The sequence below is a fragment of the Juglans microcarpa x Juglans regia genome, chromosome 8S (genome assembly GCF_004785595.1).
Source record: "Juglans microcarpa x Juglans regia isolate MS1-56 chromosome 8S, Jm3101_v1.0, whole genome shotgun sequence".
Lineage (NCBI taxonomy): Eukaryota > Viridiplantae > Streptophyta > Magnoliopsida > Fagales > Juglandaceae > Juglans > Juglans microcarpa x Juglans regia.
In genome coordinates this window covers 15,306,778-15,328,558 of record NC_054609.1, presented here as the reverse complement: position 1 = coordinate 15,328,558, position 21,781 = coordinate 15,306,778, and the positions used below count along the sequence as shown (strand labels likewise).

The 21,781-nt window shown below is 36.0% G+C and overlaps 3 protein-coding genes across 4 annotated transcripts; 1 reads left to right on the top strand and 2 right to left on the bottom strand.

Annotated features, from left to right (window-relative positions):
• The first annotated feature begins 302 nt into the window (after nucleotides 1-302).
• Nucleotides 303-9,453, top strand: LOC121244483 (mitogen-activated protein kinase 9-like). 2 transcript variants are annotated; one of them, XM_041142562.1, is made up of 11 exons: nucleotides 303-957; nucleotides 3,319-3,727; nucleotides 3,795-3,922; nucleotides 4,074-4,133; nucleotides 5,386-5,535; nucleotides 5,671-5,826; nucleotides 5,959-6,099; nucleotides 6,192-6,265; nucleotides 7,790-7,891; nucleotides 8,187-8,436; nucleotides 9,045-9,453. In XM_041142562.1, exons 1-11 carry the CDS (start codon nucleotides 613-615, stop codon nucleotides 9,117-9,119), a joined length of 1,890 nt encoding a protein of 629 aa, XP_040998496.1. In that variant the 5' UTR covers nucleotides 303-612; the 3' UTR covers nucleotides 9,120-9,453. The 2 variants fall into 2 exon arrangements, with proteins under 2 accessions (XP_040998496.1, XP_040998495.1); XM_041142561.1 differs by having other exon boundaries at nucleotides 305-957; nucleotides 9,042-9,453.
• Nucleotides 9,454-12,405: 2,952 nt separating this feature from the next.
• Nucleotides 12,406-14,554, bottom strand: LOC121244484 (protein MOTHER of FT and TFL1). The gene is made up of 4 exons (XM_041142564.1): nucleotides 14,269-14,554; nucleotides 14,089-14,150; nucleotides 13,935-13,975; nucleotides 12,406-12,902 (listed from the first exon to the last, which is right to left on the bottom strand). The coding sequence occupies exons 1-4, from the start codon at nucleotides 14,461-14,463 to the stop codon at nucleotides 12,682-12,684; spliced, it is 519 nt and encodes a 172-aa protein (XP_040998498.1). The 5' UTR covers nucleotides 14,464-14,554; the 3' UTR covers nucleotides 12,406-12,681.
• Nucleotides 14,555-18,432: 3,878 nt separating this feature from the next.
• LOC121244894 (uncharacterized GPI-anchored protein At4g28100-like) lies at nucleotides 18,433-20,917 on the bottom strand. Its single transcript, XM_041143132.1, has 2 exons — nucleotides 19,905-20,917; nucleotides 18,433-18,890 (listed from the first exon to the last, which is right to left on the bottom strand). The coding sequence occupies exons 1-2, from the start codon at nucleotides 20,580-20,582 to the stop codon at nucleotides 18,558-18,560; spliced, it is 1,011 nt and encodes a 336-aa protein (XP_040999066.1). The 5' UTR covers nucleotides 20,583-20,917; the 3' UTR covers nucleotides 18,433-18,557.
• Nucleotides 20,918-21,781: the final 864 nt, after the last annotated feature.

Sequence of the window (21,781 nt, the reverse complement as noted above, 5' to 3'; positions counted from 1 at the left end):
GGATTTCAAAACTCTTAACACCATTTAAGATTTCGGAATCACTGTGTCCTACAAAAAATCTAACTCAGATCCATCAAAGTGCCTCCTCAGAACTAAAAGTGACAGTATTTTTACCTGATCATGACTGCTTAATTTGTCTTGAAGGGAAAACCTAAAAACTCTTGCATAAATAATGGAGGAGATTGAGAGTGATGACATCAAAGAGTCAGGTCAAAACTGGGTTTTGTCTTGACAGAACATGCAAAACTCTCGATGATTGAACAGAAAAGAAAACCCAACACTGAATAAAAAACTACACGTTCTCACAGATTTCACGACACGTCGGGAGCAAAGCATTTGTTTGTATACCGTTTTTTTGCATCATTCATTCACTGCAGCCCATCTCTCAAAAGCAACCACACGACTCTGTTTCACTTTCTCTGTCCCATCCCAAAGTTCCCCCAAGAAAGGCAAGCTAAACAACCCAAGAAAGAAGAGCAGGTGGCAAAAGCTACGAAGAGAGATAGAGAGAGATTCTTGGAAGGGAAGAAAGAGAGTGAGAGAGAGAGGAGGGCAACGCTGAATAGATCGAGTGGCTGGGAAACGAGGAAGTGGGAAGGGAGTTTTGTGTGTATGGGGAGTGGAGGTACACTGGTGGAAGGGGTTCGTCGCTGGTTTCAACGTCGCACAGATAACTACAGAAATAGTAACGGTTCAGGCACTAACACTAACACCTATAATAATCAGCACGCTAATAATATCGTTATTGATGATAGTTGTGGCCACGTCTCTTCTGTGAGCGAACTTTGCGCTCAATCATCCGTAGTTCGTAAGCGTAAGAAAGGGCTAAAACAAGGAGAGGAACGAGAAGAAGAGGAAGCCCCAGTGGGAGACTTTGATACGTCTTGCTTGAAGCTCGTTAAGGTTCCCAAACGGACCACCAACTCCAAACCTGGCTCCATGGATTCCCAAAAGAAGGTCTCTTCCTTTTTTTTTTTTTTTAATTTATTTTTTCTCCTTTTCTCTCTTTTTGGAGATCTGGGTGTTTTTGATTTTAAATGGCTGAGATCTCTTTTTCATTTGGTTTAATTTGGGGGTTCTTTTGTTTTTTGCCTGGGTGTTGATTTGATTTGATTGTTCATATCTTGTTTGTTTGATTTGAGTTTTTTTTTTCTCGATCAATGTAGGAACAATATTTCCATTTTCATGCTTACTTATTGGTGTTATTATTATTATTTTTTTAACTCGTAAAAGGGTCCTTAAATCTTTTTCTTATTATTATCGTATTCACGAATGACATTCGACTTGGATCAGCAAAAGTTAGTTAAAAAAAGGGTTCGCTATCTTAGGTTTCGTCTATTCGATGGTAAAATGTAGAAGAGAATCGTGTTTTGAAATTTGGAAAAATGATGTTGTCGAACCTGAGGGACTTTACCCAGCTAAGATTTTCTAGTCTATTTAACTTGATTAGATTGTGTTTTCGATTTCTAGGAAACAAGTACCAGTCGGTTATTTTAATTTCCTTTGTTTTCTCAGCAACCGAGCAGAGGGATGTTAGAACCAATTCTCCCGCAAATTTATTGTGTTGATTACTTTAAAAAGCTGAAATTCGAGGATCTCTGAATTTTTTAAAATTTGTGATGTTTGGCTTTGATCTCTTGCCATCCATCATCAGTTAAAGGTTAATGTATTTTATGAGGATGGATAAGTAGTGCAATAAAGTAGTGCATCTGGGGGTTCCGCTGTATTGTTAACCCTTATGATTTGACTTCTTGACTAGGGCCATTGGGATTGTTGACTTTATTGATTCATTAACATTATGATCTGTATTATTGTTATATAGTTCCTGGTTTCACTCTGATAGTTTTGTTATATCCACATAATCAACTAATTAGCCTCTTTCTGATCATTGGCAGTTTGTGTATATTCACCCCTTGGTTGGATTTATAGTCCATTTGAATTGTCCTCCAAAATTGTATCCATGATAACTTACATGTACCATGTACATCTCCAAAGTGCTTGTAGGATGAAATTGTCAATGAAATCTAGTGGGGCTGTGTGTATCTACCTTTCTCCTATCTGTTTGTCAAAAAAAAAAATCTGTTTTTTTTTTTTTATTTTAACCTTATGGAATTGATAAAATATACTTCCTCGATCATAATTACAATGTCCTTTTTTAAATGGCAAGATTATTAATGAAAAGGATTCTACATAATAAATTTCCTAAAAAGTCTCATGCATATTATAGCTAGGTGTCATTTTTAATGTTTTTTTCAAAGGCTATTATGAGAAAATGCACAAGTATTTTAATATTTTCAAAGTGGACACATATTCTTGGATTTTCCGAAAAGAAAAAGTAAGGAATTTGATTTGGGATGAAGGCAGTATTTTTTTTTTTAATCTAAGTTTGTAGAGAGCCTTTCATTTGATATATTGGTGGTATCGAGGATGTGGAGATATATATTTTTTTGTATAAAGATAAAATTTTTATTGAAATAAAAATAGGCATAGCCCAACTACATAGGAAGTATACAAAGAATAAACCTAACAGCAACTAGGAACTAGTAATGAATACAAGAAAATCATGAAAACTAGCCCGTTGCAATCAATGACAGAAGCCCAAGAAAAAAGCATGTTGAAAAAGAATCTCTTAAGCTCATCCATGGAACGCTCCCGATCTTCAAAGCATCAACCATTTCCCTCCATCCAAAGACACCACATAATACAATGAAGAATAATTTTCTACTCAGCAGTGAGACTGATATTTTTCTTGCCAGGGAGACTGATATTTCACTTTAGCTGGCTACACTGTTTCAATAGTGACTAAAATCCTGAGAAAGATGGAGATCCATGATATTGAGATAGATGTTTATCCATCGAAGCATTTGCAATGTATGAGATTGAATAAGATTATTCATTTTTCTTTTGAAAGTGGCATCCCAAAGGAAAGAAAAGTAGCTGATTTTTTTCTTGTTGGAAGATGTTACTTGGGATGGTGGCACATCAGCTTCCTAGAAAGGTTATGAATATTGCAGAATAGATGTAAAAGATGCATGTATGACAGCAAAGTTTCTGTTAATATTTTCTATACATCTAAGAAACTGGTATTAGTTTCATGATGGTGCAAGTTTCAAGATCCATTTATTGTTACTTGTTATAGGTGAGTAGTTTTTTGTCGTAGAAATCTGTCTCCTGCTTGTGTCTTTTTGTTGAATTTATTATTTGTTACTGCACCAATGACATAAACAAGTTGTATTAGTTGATGTTTTCTTTTCCCTTCTTCATGTAGAGATTTTTCAACTATTTTCTCATAAATAACAACTACTATTCCTCCTACAGGGTGGGTTAGAGACGGAATTCTTCACAGAGTACGGAGAGGCAAGCCGGTACCAAATTCAAGAAGTCGTTGGGAAAGGAAGTTATGGTGTTGTTGGCTCTGCAATTGACACCCATACTGGAGAAAGGGTTGCAATTAAGAAAATTAATGACGTTTTTGAACATGTTTCTGATGCCACTAGGATTCTGAGAGAAATTAAGCTCCTCCGGTTGTTGCGTCATCCTGATATTGTAGAAATAAAGCATATTATGCTTCCTCCTTCACGACGGGAATTTAGAGATATATATGTTGTTTTTGAGCTAATGGAATCTGATCTTCATCAAGTAATTAAGGCAAATGATGATCTTACTCCTGAGCATTATCAGTTTTTCTTGTACCAGCTTCTTCGTGGTCTGAAGTATATACATACAGGTTGGTCTTTTTCACTAATCCCTTAGCCTTTAATGAAAGTTGATTAATTTTCCTAAGTTACTTGCAGCAAATGTCTTTCATAGAGATTTAAAGCCAAAAAATATTCTTGCTAATGCTGACTGCAAATTAAAGATATGTGATTTTGGGCTTGCTCGTGTGTCTTTCAATGATGCCCCGTCTGCAATTTTCTGGACTGTAAGTTGTTCTGTCGTTGCATTTCGCTGAATTTCTTACTAACTCTGATTTTTTAGTAAAATTCTAGAAAATATTGTTAGTTTGCTTTTCAATTTATTTCTGGTCTTAGCATCTGAAACATTGCTTTCCAACTTATTTGCTGCTATTGAAGGACTATGTTGCAACACGATGGTATCGTGCACCTGAACTGTGTGGCTCGTTTTTCTCGAAAGTAAGCTGCTTTTTATCTTTTCTTTTTTACCTGATGCTTTTTTTTATCTTGAATCAGAAGAGCTGCAAAAATACCTTGATTATCCTATTGCCATTTGCTCTGTTGGATGAAGTGATATGAAAATACGATTCTTCTAAACTAATTTCTTGTTAAGTTAAATAGGTGTTCCTTCAATTGGTTCCTCTCTTACTTTTGTATCTTTGTTAGTCTTTTTGTAATTCTGTCTAACTTGCATAATATCTGCTTCAGAAAGTTCAACACAAGTTACTGCATACTTCTTGAACTCCTATATTTTATTAAAAAAATTCTAGGTGGGCATTTTTGGGAAGGCCTCCTCTACTCGAGCTACTATTTATTTATTTGTTTGTGGTTGCAATTTTAATTCCAAGTTAAGCTTGTTCTCTTCTTTGCACTGTTAGCAGAACTTTTATTTTGTGATTTATTTTTAACTAATGGAAGATCACTATAAAACATCAAACTCTCTATATCTACTATTTGTTAGAAAGAAATAGAGCCATCCATTCTCGATAGCCAATTTTTCAAGATTTTGGTGTTTGAAGTGGATGTTGACAAGTACCTTGTGAATGTAAACTGAAAGTATCTTATAAAGTGAAGCTTGTCTTCTATAAAGCCTTATTTGTTTTGCATCCCTTGGTGAATGCTTCATATCTTTTCATCCCATTTTAATACCGGCATGGTTCATTAATTTCTATGGAGATGCATGATTCAATATTGGACAATTCATCCACTTAAGGTTGAAAATTTGCTTTTTGCTCCATTTAGATCGCATAATGGCACAGGGCTATAATTTTCCAAGTTTGGTTAGTTTCCTGAATTCTGATTAGGTCCATTCAATTGTTTCTCAAATTGGTCCATTCACAAGTTTGGACCAACCTTGTGATACGTACTAGGAATGATCAATGAGCCTATTTGGACACCCATATTGTCATTGAAGATAGACTTTCAAACAGTGAGGATGCTTAAGAAAGTAATGCAAATATTGCGCATGTCATGAATGTAGTTCTAGTGTCCTGTGTTGAAAGAGTTGTTGTTTACTTTGAGTCTTAAGACTATGCTTGCTATAGAAAATTTGTCACCTTCTACAGTTGTCATTGCATTTTTATTTAGTATATAGTGGAATGGTTTTAATTTCCTTTCTTTTTCTTCATGAGCAAGTTACAATCAAATATTTAACATGTGTGATTTGTAAAATTGGTATTGAACTGTTTCTACGGTCTTTATTGTTTTGCAGTACACCCCTGCTATTGATATTTGGAGTGCAGGATGCATATTTGCAGAAATGCTTACAGGAAAACCACTATTTCCTGGAAAAAATGTGGTGCACCAATTAGATCTCATGACTGATTTTCTTGGCACTCCTGCTCAAGAATCTATTGCAAGAGTTAGTTTTCACATTCTAGTTGCTTTTCCTTTTCATTATCTTAGACAAACCAATCACATACTGTAAGCAAATCGTGTTTCTGAGTTTCTTAATTTTAATTTTATTTTACCTGATACTTTACCATGACATTGGCAGATTCGGAATGAGAAGGCAAGAAGGTATCTGAGCAGCATGCGGAAAAAGCAACCAGTTCCGTTCTCCCAAAAGTTCCCTAATGCGGATCCATTGGCTCTTCGCCTACTAGAGCGCCTACTTGCATTTGATCCTAAAGATCGTCCCACGGCTGAAGAGGTAACTTATGTTCAGTCAAACAATTTCCAGACAAAGGTTCCAATTAAACTAAAGAGAAATGAATCGAATTTCATTTATCTAAATGTTTGAGTTCGTAATATCTCCTAATGCCTCCTACTCCTATGCTGACAGGCATTATCTGATCCTTACTTCAATAGTTTATCTAATGTGGAGCGTGAACCTTCATCCACTCAACCTATATCAAAACTTGAGTTTGAGTTTGAGAGGAGGAAACTGACTAAAGATGACGTTAGAGAGTTAATCTATAGAGAGGTATGGCGATACATTTTGATGCTTGTTTATGTAGCAAAAGGGCTTCTATTATTCATGATGGCTATATTAAATTTTGTGTTTGAATCAAACAGATTTTAGAATATCATCCCCAGATGCTGCAGGAGTATCTTCAAGGTGGAGATCAGACTAGCTTTATGTACCCAAGGTTGGGCAATTGTCTACGGTTTTTCACTTTATGTTATTGTTATTATATATTTTTTTTGATAAGTTGTTATTGTTATTATATGAGAGCTATTTTATTTATTTTCTTTTATAAACCTAATGCTGCATTTGTCATTCGGTCTACTTCGTACTGACATCTTTCAGATTCTAAATTATGTCATTGTATGGAATTGTTAGATTCTAAATGTTCAATGGTTCAAAATCTATGGCATATTGAAGGAAATTGTAAATCTATGATATAGAGAACACCGTTGTTCTTGTCCAGCATTGTTGTAGGATTCCATGACTTAGATTTTAACTCACAATTTGCTAAGACTCTGCCATGTCTGCAGTTTTGTATTACCTGGCCCCAGTGTATTATAAGTTTCTTCAGCTGTTGAGAGAACTTCCCAATCAAATGATGTACAACCCGCTGATCATCATTATGTTTTTTAGAGAAAAAAAGTCCCCAATAATCAACATTGATAATTTGATATATAACTTAAAAAGATGAGCCTCTGCATGAGATAGATGCTAAAGTAATAAGTTTTGAAAAAATCATAAGCCAGAATGGAGCCATCCTTCATCGGTGAAGAAACTTACAGGTCATAGAATTTACTTAATAGTTTAGTCCTCTCTTTGGCGTAAAGGTAAACATTCCCTAGTATAAAAAAGAAAGAGTTTAGTCCTCAATTGCTTTTTTTTTTTTAATAAGTAGAACCAAGTTTATTATTATGAAAATAGGTGTAGCCCAAGTACACAGGAAGTATATGGAGAGAATGCACCTAATTAGGAAAGTCTCACTTTGTTTTTTTAGCTTCATCAAGATCTCAGCCTTGCCTATTTTGCAATCACGATTGCCCTTTATATCTAGGAATTTTTCTCCATAAAGAATGGGTGGTCATGAATAATTTTGGCTATAAATCTGAAATACTTACTCATTTATACTGATTATTACTGAAATTCTTAGTCATTTCTCCCAAAAGCTTTACATAGCAGTTACTGTATCAGTGACCACTGTTCCGGCCAGCTTTGAATGTGGACGGGAGTAATTGTGATTTTTTTAAACCAATGAATACATGTTTAGCACGGACTACATAGATATTCCCAAATTGATTGAATTAATGTTTATACAAAGTCATGGACCCAATAGGAGGAAACAGTGCCAATGAGAATGCTTTCGATCTACAATTATTTGATGTAGCCTATTCAAACTTGATAGATCACTTTTGGTTTGCTTCTGACCAGTTCCATTGATTTTTAACAATAAAAAGCACCAACATAAAAAGTTCCGATCAAATGGTTTTTTTGGCACCCTACTTCCGTTGTTTTTGTTTGGGGTTTCGGCACCCTTTGTATTATTGTGCTTATCTTGCTGCTGATTGGAATAAATATTGAACCAATGCAGTTTGAATTTTGATGCAAGTTTGCAAGTCAGAAATTCAAGTTATATGCTAAAAAGCAATTCTTTTTATAAATAAGATTCATGCTATGATTATCAGTGAGTAAAATGTATTTTGCAATTTAGTGGTGTAGATCGATTCAAACGGCAGTTTGCGCATCTTGAAGAGCATTATGGTAAAGGTGAAAGAAGCACTCCACTCCAAAGGCAGCATGCTTCCTTACCTAGGTACACCTTTAAATTGAAAGTTGCCATGTTATTAGTTTGTACTTATTGATATTTGTCTGTCAGTGTGGAAAAGAGTACACCCAATTTCAATTGGTTTTGGCCAGAGAATGATCCTTGTTGCATCATTTGTTTGGTTTTCAAATTGAAGGTTTTTTCCTTGTTAATAAATTAATATATATTTTTGGGCTGCTAAGCCATCCCCAGTTGCCAAAACAAAAGGATAGGAAATTTAATAAACCAAGTCAGATGATGTTTTTTGCTTTCATATAAATTTCCTGCATTTTACTTTTTCCAGGGAGCGGGTTTGTGCACCCAAGGATGAGACTACTGACCCCAAAAGTGAAATTGAAAAGCAAACTGCAGCTTCTGTTGCTACAGGTCTTGAGAGTCCTCCAAGGTCGCAGCAATATGATAATTCAGAAAATGTTAATACAGATTCACAAAATGGACCTAGTAAGCCTAACCACAGTGCTCGAAGTCTGTTGAAGAGCGCTAGTATTAGTGCTTCCAAGTGTGTAGTTGTGAAATCAAGAAAAGATTCAGAGGTAATTACCATTCTTGTAAACATACCCTCCTGTTTCAATGTCTGGATGTTGATGATAGATCTCTATTAATCTCTTGTGCATTTATCCAAATAAAATGATCAACTGATTGTTTGTGGACAGTAAAAGTCTCTCAGAAACTAAAGTAATAATCCCCCCAGCCCCAAAAAATGGCGTTTGGAGTCTTCATTCTTGTCTTCATAGAACTCAGAAATTTTCTTCCGTACTGACTTATCAAAAAGTTTTCTTCATTCTTGGGTGATAAGCATCACTGCTGTTACCCACCAATCGGCATTTTTAACTGTTTAAAATGATGGCTGCTTTCTTCTGGCTGCCATTCTGATTGTGGTTTCTACTTGCTCTCAAATGATGGGTCTTTGGCTTAAGCTACTCGAGACTAAATGGATTCAACTCTTTTTCATGGGCAGCTTTTAGGGTCTCCCCCTGCCCACCAATACTACTGTAAAGTGTAACAAAAATAACAAAATAACCTATGTAATCTAAGAGGTCCATGACCTAGTGTCAGCATTAATCTGGTGCTTGTCTCTCTTCTCTTGGAACTATCTGCATTTATCTGATCATGTATGTGTCTATTTGCTTGTTAACAGCAGGAGGAACCAATTGTTGAGGACAATGATGAGGCAATCAACGGCTTGTTGCAAAAGGTTGCCACCCTACATGCCTGATTTCCTAGCTCTGATCTATATTTTCAAGAGTTCCAGATAGTGTAGTTTTGTGTTCAGTGCATATTTCCTCCGTGGTATGGATGGAGGGTGCTCCATAAATCTACACTGAAGACCCTCATTATTTCAGGTAGAAGCTAACGCTCGATTGCATGATAATTGTGTTAGTGGTAGAGAAAATCTTGTAATGAAACATTATTTGGAAGACACCCCAACAATGTCCCCTTTGTGTACTGTGATACAATAGGGAGAGAGGTTTTGGTTTGAAGAACAGGGAATCTGTATTTTGTTTTCATTTCATTTACCTATATAAACACTTAGTTCTGATTGCTGGTAACTTCTTGTAACTTCATCATCCTATCTCCATCATACCCCAATGGAGTTGAATGTGTTTCTTTGATTGAATTCATAACTTAAATTGTCAATGACTCGTTGAAATTGCCTAAATTGCCTGATATCCTCTTAATTCCTGCCTTGTCTTTTCACCACTTCATTTTTAGCCATTTATTACTTGGAAAATCATATGTAAAGGTCTAAAATTTGCAAGCATAGCTGACCCTTTGAAAAAAAAGTAGGACCCATATGAAAAAAACCCACTTTTTCATAGTGAGTCTTTATTTTTCAAAGGTCTGCACAATGCTTGCGCATTGTAGACCTTTACATAGATCGCTTAGCTGATCATATCAACTGCCCTAGCAGACGTAACGTTTATCAACATTAGGTTTATAATCCGTACTAGGTTCTCCTAGATTACCAAGTACATAATTCTGGTGGATTGGATTTATTCCTTGTGGATGACTCCAAACTAAAGGACCTTGCCTTGATCTGGTTTCACAACATACAAAAAATAGTTAGACCATATCATCCAGAGTTTTCTGTTCAACTTTCATGGCCTTTTGGGAACTGTCGATTGCATACTACGTTTGAGTAATGCTTTAGGGATCTTCTGCATATCACATTGTGATATTTGATAGGCTTTTCTTAAGTTTCAAAAATAATTTTGTCGAGTACTACACAATAGAGTTTTGCTATATATAAGCCTGTATGTTAACACGCTGCTTATAGTGAGATCTATTATAATTAAAAAAATAAATAAATTAAAACATCAATAATTTTTTAGCATAACTGATGTGAAAAGCTTCCACATCAACGGTGTACTGAGTGTGTAAAAAATAAGCCTTATAAATAGATTTTCTCTTAAACAATAACACGTAAAGAAAATATTAACGTTACGTGCTCGAGTAATCGAATGTGTAATGGGTGCTCGAGTAATCGAATGTGTAATGGGTACTGTGAAATAATTGATAGTGACAAGGGAATTTTTCTAGACCTCCCAAAAACAAAACATAATGTTTGTCAAAATAATTTTTCTCTGCTAGTTTTATCAATAGACCCTCCTACCCATTTATAAACATAACATCACCCAAATGAATTAAGATATTAAGATATATATATAAACACTCAAAAGCGCCTTCATTGATGTAGTCGTTATCATACTTCATCTACCTAATATTGAACTCGGCATGGATGAGTCAGACTCGTATATAAAGTTATAATTACTACAAGAAAATTGTTTATTTGTGACTAATTATTTTTAACAAAAATGATTATTTCCAGCGAAAATAATTATTTCCTATCAAAATGAGTTTATTTTTGTCACAAATAATTCGTCGTAAATACTTATTTTTCTTGTACTGTATTAATTGGAGTTCATTATAATTATTATAAATAGTAAAAACTTCTCTCTCAGATAACGTTGATCCTAATCACCATCTTTTTTTACTCAGTTTGACTTGTTTTATATGAATTTTAATTCAATATTTGAAGGAGCGATGTGAAGTTATGGAGCCCAAGAAGTGAACTATAGTCCACAATCTTAGTGGCTTACATGCAATTACATTGTTATTGGAATTTAACGACATGTATAAGCAGCTTGCAACTAAAGTTAAAAGAAGCAATTGAAAGAGTCTCATAGGGAGGTTGCCTTTCAACAAATTGTGACACACCTTTTAACTGAGGGAGTGTGGCCCCTCCCAAGCTAAAATTTTCCGAAGCTTGTATGATTGGAGGATGATTTTCCATTTTGGGCTTCAATTTCTCCATCATCATCTCAATTTGTTGCTACAAAATCCTCAACTCTCACTACCAATGATTCTATCACATAACTTTTTCATAAAAAGTACACATTCTATTAGGAGTAGTGCTATTTGAATGCTTTTGCATCATACACCATCTATGTGGTATAATTTGATTTGTTAGATTTAAATTTTAAAATTTATCTTCTAAATTAAATTATACTCTGTAGATAGTATGTGATGTAAAAATTTTCAAATAAAATTATTATTATATGACAGATGTTGCTGCAAAGCCAGTTTTATTTTTTTTTTGATACATGAGGATCAAGGGGCCAGATTCGATCCTTAGTTCTCTTAGTGAGAAGCTAATGTGTTGCCAAGCTAGATGGGCTAAAATCAAGCTTTTACAAAAACCAAACATTCCCTTTGATTCAAATCTATGCAGTTTAATTGGCAAAACCAATCCGTTGATGATACACAGCCAAACAGATTTTTTTTTTTTTTTTTTTCAAATGAAAGAAATTTCATTGCTTCAATATCAATCAATACATGGTTTGTCTAATAAAATAGCAGACATCACTTCTGGTGGGCCTTCTTCAAGCCAAACAGACTCATTTTCTAAAGACATGCCTAGCTAATTTTGCAGCAACATGTGCTGCCTTGTTGCCACTCCTTTTAACAAAACTCAGTTTGCACCTTGCATGCCTTGATAGAATGAACTGAATATCCTCAATCAACTGCCCCTTCCAAGAACAATCAGCTATGGGAGTATTAACAGACTCAATTACTACTTTAGCATCTCCCTCAAAAATCACTTGGTTGAGTCACCATTCATGGCACAGTTACAATCCTCTAATTAAAGCATAGCATTCTGCAGGAAAAGCATCGCAGACATGAGCTTTTGGAGCAGACATTAGCTTTCGGTTTAGAGGACACGATCTTTATTTTATATTTTTAATTTTTTTTTAGCTTTAATTATTGTATATAATAGTTAAAAAATTTTAAAAAATAATTTTTATTCGTTAAAAATTATTGTCAAATGAATGCGGTCTAGGACTAATTTTAAAATAGAGATACAGTTAGCAAAAAAAAAAAAAAAAAAAAATCTCATAAAAAAAATTTATAAATTAATATATCTTCATACGATACTAATTCGTATTTGTTGTATCGTATGAAGTTATGAAACAACAAATACATAGACCAAACAAGCATCAATATTAATAATAATTCCAATAGCAAAGAACCACATAAACATAGTTCTAACATATATTAACGGCCGGAAAAAACGACCGATAATTAATGGGCACTTCATGACTTCCTCCTCCCTCCTACACCAGAAAACACAAACCAAAGGAAGGAAGAGAGTCGACCCAGAGTACTACTACGTTCATCAAACAAAAACTTAAAAAAGATACTTCTAATATTATTTCATCGATCATGGCTGATCTCTTTATGCATATATGCCACCATGCATGCGATATTGCCACTGCTCAGCGCCTCCTGCTCGCCGGCTCTTTCTGGGAGTTGAAGTAAACAGTTGCCACCGGCAAACCCAAATCCAGCTGCCCTGCGAAGATGCGGGTATTGAAGTTTGCACGCGAGGCTGGCTGGTCAACATGCCCAAGAGGAGCCCTCTGTCGGAACAGAACCAGTATGTAGCGATGGATTCCGATTGGCGGTCGTGGCCCTACGTATGGCAGTATCTCCTTCCCTGCAAAGACAGTAATATTCTCAGTTTTTGAAGATAAGTTACAGCATCCTTAAAATCAGTTTACGTTTCTTTTGTTTTTCTGCGTTATATTTAGCAAACTCATTTTGGAAATTTCTACCAATTAGTGGGGCCTCTACATGTTTACCACGTGGAACACCTAGATATATGCCATCTGGCCTCAAAGGACCCCACGTTGCTACATGTCGATCGTTTGACTATGAAAAGTGGAACCAAGCTTAGGCAGATTATGTGCCCAACACGTGTCGTCCACAATCTTGCATGCAATTCATTTGAAAGCAAAAACAAAAAAAAGTCAAAAAATATTTGCAAGAAACAGATCAGTGAAAGCATATGTATATCATGTGTGTCTATATATATATCTACACACACACACATACAATGTTCATGATAGAACATATTTAATTTGCACCACGTGGTGATCAGAGCCAGAATCAGGCATGGTGCGTGCAAAAATCATACATACTTTTGCCCATTTTGCAAATTCTGCGGCTTGAGAGTTGTGACAGTTGTTAATAAGCAATTGGCACAAGCATTTTTTTCAAGACTAGCTAGGGGCACATCATGGATGTGATGTAACCCTGATGATTTCGATTTTCTGAAATCAGAAACATCCTAGATTGACGAAAGGCATTCATATGCATGTTGATTTTGCGTGGAAAAAGAGGTGCCGAAGATTCTTTGTGACCCTATCAAGGAAGGATGACCACTGATCTAGTTGTCAGTGATGAAATTGCTTATTTAACACTGCGGTTACAGCGGCAGCCATCCATTCCCCATGTCATTCTACCATTAGTATCTGAGACAAGCAGCACCGAGTACAGCAGCTGGTTATTCAGAAGAGACAGAGAATTCTATGAACTTGACCAACTCGAGTGCATGCATGCATGTTTTTGGGGAGTAAGGAGAGAGAAGATTGAAACGTTCGATATATGCCTTTATTTGGATCTCAGAAATAAAACTGAAAAAGGAAACACAAGAAAGAAAGTCAGTCTACAGAGTTTTGGTGTCTACCTCGAGTTGGGTTTGTTCCACCAGGAATGTCAACAACAATCCTGAAAACACAAACGAATTGCATGAAAATATTTGAACCAAAGAACGAAGGAAATGAAAATACAAAGCTAGCCAGAGAAATAAAAAATTGAGGGGGCTCATGATCTTGTCTAACCAATGGACCCATTCTCGCATGCTGGGCTCGCTAGGACTAGGAGCATCAGGATCAGTCATAACCTGCATGAAAAACCATCCTTTACAAGAATATATATCCAAGCACAAACAAATGAAAAGATAAAACAGTCACTTAGATCATCAACATGATTAAAGACTCATGCATGCAGGCAGACCAGACCAGGGTATACAGCTCGTCCGAGTTCCCAGAGAGAGTCATTTTTGGAGGATTGGTGGCTGCAGATGGTTTGACATCGCATCCGTTTGTGACATGCTTGGGGCCAAAGTAGGCAGACATATTTGCCGTAGGCACAAACATGTCAACAACATCGCCAATCACTCGGCCAACAACAAGAGGATCAACGGAGGCAGACATGAGAAAAGGAAGAACAGAGAAGTACAAGCAGCAGCAACAAAGGAAAAAAAAAACTAGGCTTTTTTGTGTCCGGCAGATGAGACATGGATTGCTGGGTAGAGCTTTTATATACAAACTAATCCAGTGTGAACGGTAAAATGGCATGGGCCCCTGGATTTGTGTAACCAAGTTAAGAATAGCAGCAACAAACACGTGTGAGGACAGCCAAGAGGAAAAACCACCATCCTTTACTCCCCCTGTTACAAATGGCTGAATCATAGCCGTCAGTTTCCATGCACTTCCACCTGATAAATGCATAATGAGTGACCTGCATAATTAACTTCCAGGGGCTCATGCAACCACAAGATAAGCATGAATGGAAGTCAGGCCAAATGGGTTCGTGGATGGAGCCCACAGAAAAAAATCTCATGAGCCTTTGGGAGATCAACGCACAGATTGTGAAGGGTGGACCTTGAAGCACTACAGAGCAGCTTTCTCTGTAACTCCAATCGCTGTGTTGTTGTTCTTAATTAGGTGCATTGGCGGTTTAGGTCTTGTTTTAAAAGGTACTAAAAAGTGCACAGCCTCATAATTATTAATTACCTGTGACTTTGAGATTCTCTTTGGAAAAATCAGCCTGAATGTGATGGTAATTATCATATGCATGCATGGTTTGAAATCTTCTACAGGCCGTTGATTACTGTACAAGAGGATTCCATCACTTCAACCGGTAATAATCTTGAAGTTTCTGACCATGAAAGTAAGATGCCCGCGTGACAGTTGAGAAGACTAATGTCCATTTTTTATGGGGCCTAGTTCTGCAGCAGATACAGCCCAATTAGCCAACAGCAGCATGCCACGTAAAGAAATGAATAAGGGCCGTAACTTGTGCATGCGACAATGCCATTTCATTAGAGAACTCGTATTAATTCAAATAGGAAGTCTTTTATATATGGCATCTTTGTTGTGATGAACTATTACATTTTGATATCACTAACTATTTACGACATGTAATTAATGCCCCAGCATGATTTTTCTTAGTTTTTCATATATTTTTTAATTTCTTTCATGAACTGGGAGTGAAGTCCGGTGTTTGATAGAGAAAAATAAAAGAAAGTCTACTGCATGCACATGACCTATTAACATTATTGAATATTTTTCACAATCAAATTCAGCCCCATTTTGATCCTTCGATATTGTAGATGCAAGAGTTTGGCTAGGACTATGTGACTAAGTTGATAAGTTTAGATAGAACTAGGTAACTAAGATGATAGAGTTTATCCTGTCATTGATTTTGTATTTTGAATGAATATAAATTAATTATCTTGACTTTATCTATAATAATATTGAGTTTATCTAGGTAGTATTAGAAGTTGTTTAAATAAGTCATAAGTGTGAAAATTGAGTCTCAAGGAATCTGCTCTTAACCAGAAAAGAAGTTGAACCGGGTTCAATTTATGTAGAGAGAATTTATCGCGAGTGTCAGCATTCCATCAGAAGAATTCTTCACGATAGATTCGCTCCGTCAGTGGAGTCCTACTGAAACTAAAATTTCTTTCAGATTGTTTATTTAACGGATCCTATTGGTTAGGATTGGTAGAGATTTAGTTTTGAATATTTTCTAGAGTACTTTCCAGTGCATATTTTGGTGAGAATTTATTGGAGAATTTTCATATTGTTTCTTTCTTTGAGTGCGTGCTTACTCAATGTCGGAGTTGAAGTGATCAAGTTCAGCCACTAGAGTTCCAGGAGGGAAGTCAATAGTTTGAATATCGCCAAAAGTTCTAGCTGCTATTACGGTAGAAGACAAACTAGTTTGGTCAAGTAAGAGAGTCAAGTTACAAAGGTTTTGTAATTGAGATTTACTTGTAATAGATTTTCAAATAATAAAATTGATATTTCTGAGTTTGGCTGCCTCGTAGGATTTTACCTTTGAAGAGTTAGGTTCTTTAAAGGGTTTTACTTCGCAACCAAAATTGGCGTAATGCATTTTATTTATTCTATTATTCGATTATTTATCAAATTATCACATAACGTATAACTAATCAATTTGATAATTGTGTGGTGAAGTGTGAGATCTAAATATAGGGCTGCTTGGATAATTTCAGATATTTTGCATTGAAGAAAATTGACGTTCTAGCTTCAAAGCAACATGCATCTGGGCTGAAGTGAGAGTCAATGTTCATAAGGAGTACCTAACTTAATTAGCCTCTTCACTGTTTGAATGTTTCCAGCTGATCTTATGTAGTTAATTTGTTTCGCAAGGTCGCAATCCTTACAATGGAGCCTTTGTAACAGAAGTTATAATACTTATAATACTAGAGCTGGCGGAAATTTCAATAAAAACTCTATCCTTAGAATAATATTATTTGACCATTTGAAACTTATAATTCAAATGGCTTTCTTGACGTTGCACCACCATGTGATACCATGTGATTTATTATAAAAAATTAAAAACACAAATATAAAAGGGATAGAGCGAGGAAGCTTAGAGTTTCAGTCTTCCAATATTTATATTTTTGGATGCTCTTTCGATTTGATTTTATTTTTTTTTAATAAATCACGTAGCACAACATGGTAGGCTGGTGGTGCCTCGTCAATAGGGTCATCCAAGAGATAAGTTTCAGATCCTCCAATAGCAGCACTCAAACTCTTATATTGCTAGGGTTTGAATTCATAACCAATGCTTTAATACTATTTTATAGAACTATTTATCCCAGTTAAGCTGATTAAAAAGGTTAATTTATATTCTAACAAAGATTCCTCTTGAGCTTTAAGTATATGAGATTTGAGAATAGTTACATTGACAATTGCATCCTAAGGTAAAAATTCTGATTTAAACAGCAATAGTGTTGTCATGGCCGGTAGAATTTTCCATGGTCGTTTCTTGTTTAAGCAATCTTACCGTCCTTGTTGAGCTATCCAAGGAGACTTCCCAATTTTGGGCCGAAGGGATTGTTGCTTAAGCCTATTATCACGGTCGCGGCACGCATCCATCACCATCAAACAAGATTAAGACTGCATTTGGATGTTAAACTGAGTTAGGTTGAATTGAATTAAGTTGAGTTGAAATGATAAAATATTGTTAGAATATTATTTTTTAATATTATTATTATTTTAATATTTGAAAAAGTTGAATTGTTTATTATATTTTGTGTTGAGATTTGAAAAAATTGTAATAATGAGTTGAGATGGATTTATGTAACAAAAGAAGCCTAAAATTAACACTAATGAAAAAAATATTTTTATTCTTCATATATATATATATGTATGTATCTACATATGCTATATAATATAGTATATTCTCATAGAGGAATGAGCATAACTCCCCCCTCTCTCTCTCTCTCTCTCTCTATATATATATATATATATATATATTATATAGCTATTCTGTTCCAAATAAAATATCTTATTATTAAACTCATCCATGATAAGATTAATAAAATCAAATTAATCTATCACAGTGCCTACATCTTGAATATTGTTAATGAAGAAAAATAGGGAACCAATCTCTATACTTCAAAAAAACTCTTCCATTCTGATATTGTTTACTGTTAATTTGATTATATTGAAACTTGGTTCAAATTTATGCTGTTCCAAACTCCAGAGATGGCACACTCTTGATTTCTTAATTTTGACAAGGAACCATTATAGATAAAAGGCCAATGTCCCGGCCAGCTTGTCAACCAATTGGCCTATGTCCAAATGCCTCATCTTCTGCACATATAAACCATAATAGATAAAAGACTCCATGTTGTGAGATGTTGACATTCCATGAATTTTCCCGTGAAACACACAACTGTTCTGCATTAATGCTACCAAAATAGTGTCCATAATGCTAAGAATCGTCTCCTCCAAAACAAAACAGCAGTTTCTATAGCACATGCTATTGGAGGCCCACATCAAAAGTTATCTTTTAAATTTGGGACAACAGCTAGCTTTCTATATCTATGCTCAGAAAACCACAAGAAACAACAAATTTTCTTCAGATGGCAAAAGTAGCTCATTCGAATTTACCTACACATAACACATACAGAGGAGAAACTGGCATTGCATACTAAGAAAAAAGAGTCCAAGAACTATAAATCACAGCTCAAATTTTCTAGTCTATAGTTCTAACGATTTAGCAAAGAAAGCATATACAGCAAAGAAACTAATAACATGCTGAGGTAGATGGGTGCTCCAAGGGTGTTTGAAGAAGAATGACCAGAGATTTCAGAGGAATCAACAGCCAGAGGCATTCCATCGCTATTGAGAGCGCACAACCGAGGATCAGAGCCATCCTTGCTCATCATGGTTGCTCGAAACACCTCTGAAACCGTGTGAATGTAGGCCTTTCGATTCTTCGCGAGAAGCCATGTCAGACCCATTAGTTGACAATCTTTGTTGTTCATTTTGGTGGTCCTGTCCCCTGATTTGCTTGAATTGGAAGTTTTCTTCCTGTTAACCTACATAAATTATTGTCTCAATTAGAAAACAAATGATGCATGGACATTGAATATTGGATAAGCACACGTTTGGTGAATAAAGTTGTACATAACCAATTAGTAGGTGCAATTCTAACCTTTTAAGCCTTTAAGCAAACTTCAATCCTCACACTGAAAAATGAAGCTAACCAGCACAGAGAACACACACACACACACACACAAACACAAATACAAGAATCTAGATCCTATAATTCGGAGGTGAGAGTTAAGTCAGGGTAGCAAAATTCCATAGAATTCAAAAATTCACAAGATTTAATCAATTCATTACAATTGGCCGAAAATTGACTTGAAACAGTCAGAAATTGGCAATTTCTAAATTGTACACCAGTCTATCTTGAGACCCATCCTAATAGTTGGAACTAAATAAATCAATTAAAAATAGGCCAGTCTAAACAACTATTTGACATAAATATAAAACAATAATCTCTAGGAACTCAACTCAATCACATTATCTTACAAATGAAAAACAAAGCATATGGAGTACATCTCCAACAAAATGGTGAAAATAGTTGTGAAAAAAACTGTGGATGTGTTTGTCATTTGACTGTGGATGTGCTTGTCATTCACTGCAAAAAATGGTGAAAGAAACGATAGATGACAGTCCAACTTTGGGCACGTGTGAGCTCTAGTATGCTTCTTAAAAAAGAAAAAAATGAACTATAATATTTCATTCTCTGGTTCTTTCATTGTCTGTCTTTTATGCTTTAGCTTTATTAGGTGGCAAGGCAACAATGGACTCGCTCTAATGGCGCGTCACAAATTGCCCTAAGGACTTTGACAAAGTAGTACAAACTTTCCCAATTACAAAGCTTGGATGAAGAAGACTACCATTTAGTTCTTTTTAATTCTTCTCCCTTAGCCATTATAGTGAGAATCAGAACAGAAAAAACAAACATGTAATTTTCAAGAATAAAAATATTTGCACGGAAGAAAGTGATCGTTGAAACAACTGATGGAACAGAGAGAAGAACTCACCTTATAGAGACTGTTCAAGCACTTGGAGCACCCACCAAGACCTGGAAATCCATTCACATTGCTGCTGCTACTCAAGCAATCCCTCTCTAACCTCTTCACGCTCTCATCCCCGACCAGTTTCCCTTTCCGGGTCACCGAAAACGCCTCGGGACAGCTCAACGTGTGCAACCTAATGCCGCAGTAACAGTACACCACATCGCAGGTGGTGTTAGGTCTCTCCAATTCTATACCTTTTGCCTTGAGGGCTTTCCCCAAGTCATCTACACAGGTTTCTGAATCATCCGGCAGCAGCGGCAGGTCGTAGGAATTGTTGCTACCATGACTGGCAGCCACTGCTGCGGCTACTCTGCTTGCCCTGCTAAGGGCTGTGGCAGAGTAGGCGGCGTAAAGCCACGCTGCTAGTACAGGGCAGCACCGGCTTCGGCGGAGCTCCCCATTAGAGCCACCTTTTGAGCTACTGCATGCGGTTTTTATCCCATTAAAGAGTTCATCGGAGAGGTCTAGTGGGCAGCCAGCCACATTGGATTGTTCCGGGAATGCAGGAATTGTTGCAGGTAGAGATTGGGTTGGGAGGAATGGTTGGATCGTGGCCGGGTCCAGATTGGCCAGACACAGAAAGGTGGGAAAGAGAATGGGAAAGAAAACGAAGAAAGAAAACAATGGTGGGTTTGGGGACATTGGTACAAAGCAAGGCTCTTTCTCTGGGTGAAGAAATGCTTCTGTGTGTGGGTTTTCTTTCTGCTTTATGATTTTGGAGGTGTGGGAATGCAGATCAATAAAGGTAATGGTCGTGGAGATGTGGTGGGGTGTTGATGTTTGGAGCTAAAAGCAAATGAACAAAAGGGTGGTGGGGTTTGAGGAAGCTGATGCAGTGGGGCTGGGAGAGTTTTTGGCTGCTTGCTACCCTCAGCCTCGGTTGGATCTAAAGTTGAGTTATGGCTACCTCTAAAGTTTGCAGGGGATTAGTGATGATATTATGAACAAATCATTATTGGGGATATCAAAGTTTGGCTCATAAGGATGGAGTTTATTCTTCTTATTTTTCCTTCAAACTTCTCTTATAAATTATCTTCTATTATATCAATGGCGAGTAGGGCTAAGCACCGAGAATGTCGGAGTCGGAGTACTCTACTTCTGACTCCGATTTGCATAACCTCCGATCCGACTCTAATGCTGACTTGTAGGGGCAGAATCGGAGTCGAATTTTTAAATTTTTACGCAATCCTAATGTCGAGTTCTTCATGAAAATTCTCTTTATACGATTGATGTTTAGTAGTTTGCTTACCCAATTAAAGTTTGGAACTATGATCGATGAAAAATCTGACTTGTAGGTGTAAATATCATAGCTTTTTATAAGAAATTTTTTGACAAAAATCCCATATGTTTTATCCTGTTTGAGATTCGGTCCTGATGCGATCTTATTAGGATTAAATCTCCATGCTATAACAAGTTTTGAAGTAGCCTCTATGTTCACAAATTCTATCCATCCTAATTAATGAAACATTGTAACGCTACCACATATTGAATGCTTTTTTTTTTCCTTATTTTAAAAAATTAGGATAAAATTAAACAAATTATTTTTAGAAAGAAAAAAAGAGCCATTGGTGGGGAGTGGAGTGATCCCTCCCTCTCCAGCCACCATGGGTGGCTGCCAAGGCTTGGGGACACCATCGGGTGGCTGGATTTGGCTGTGACCATTTTACTTTTTGTTTTGAAGTTTTCTGTTTTTTAATTTTTGTAAAAATATATATTTTAAAACTTGAAAATAAGAAAAAGAAAATGTTCAACTCATAATAGCCTTATAGTGTGACACGTTTCTTCCGTTAATTTGGGGTGAGCAGATTTTTCCGATAGGATGAACTAATTCAACGGTAATC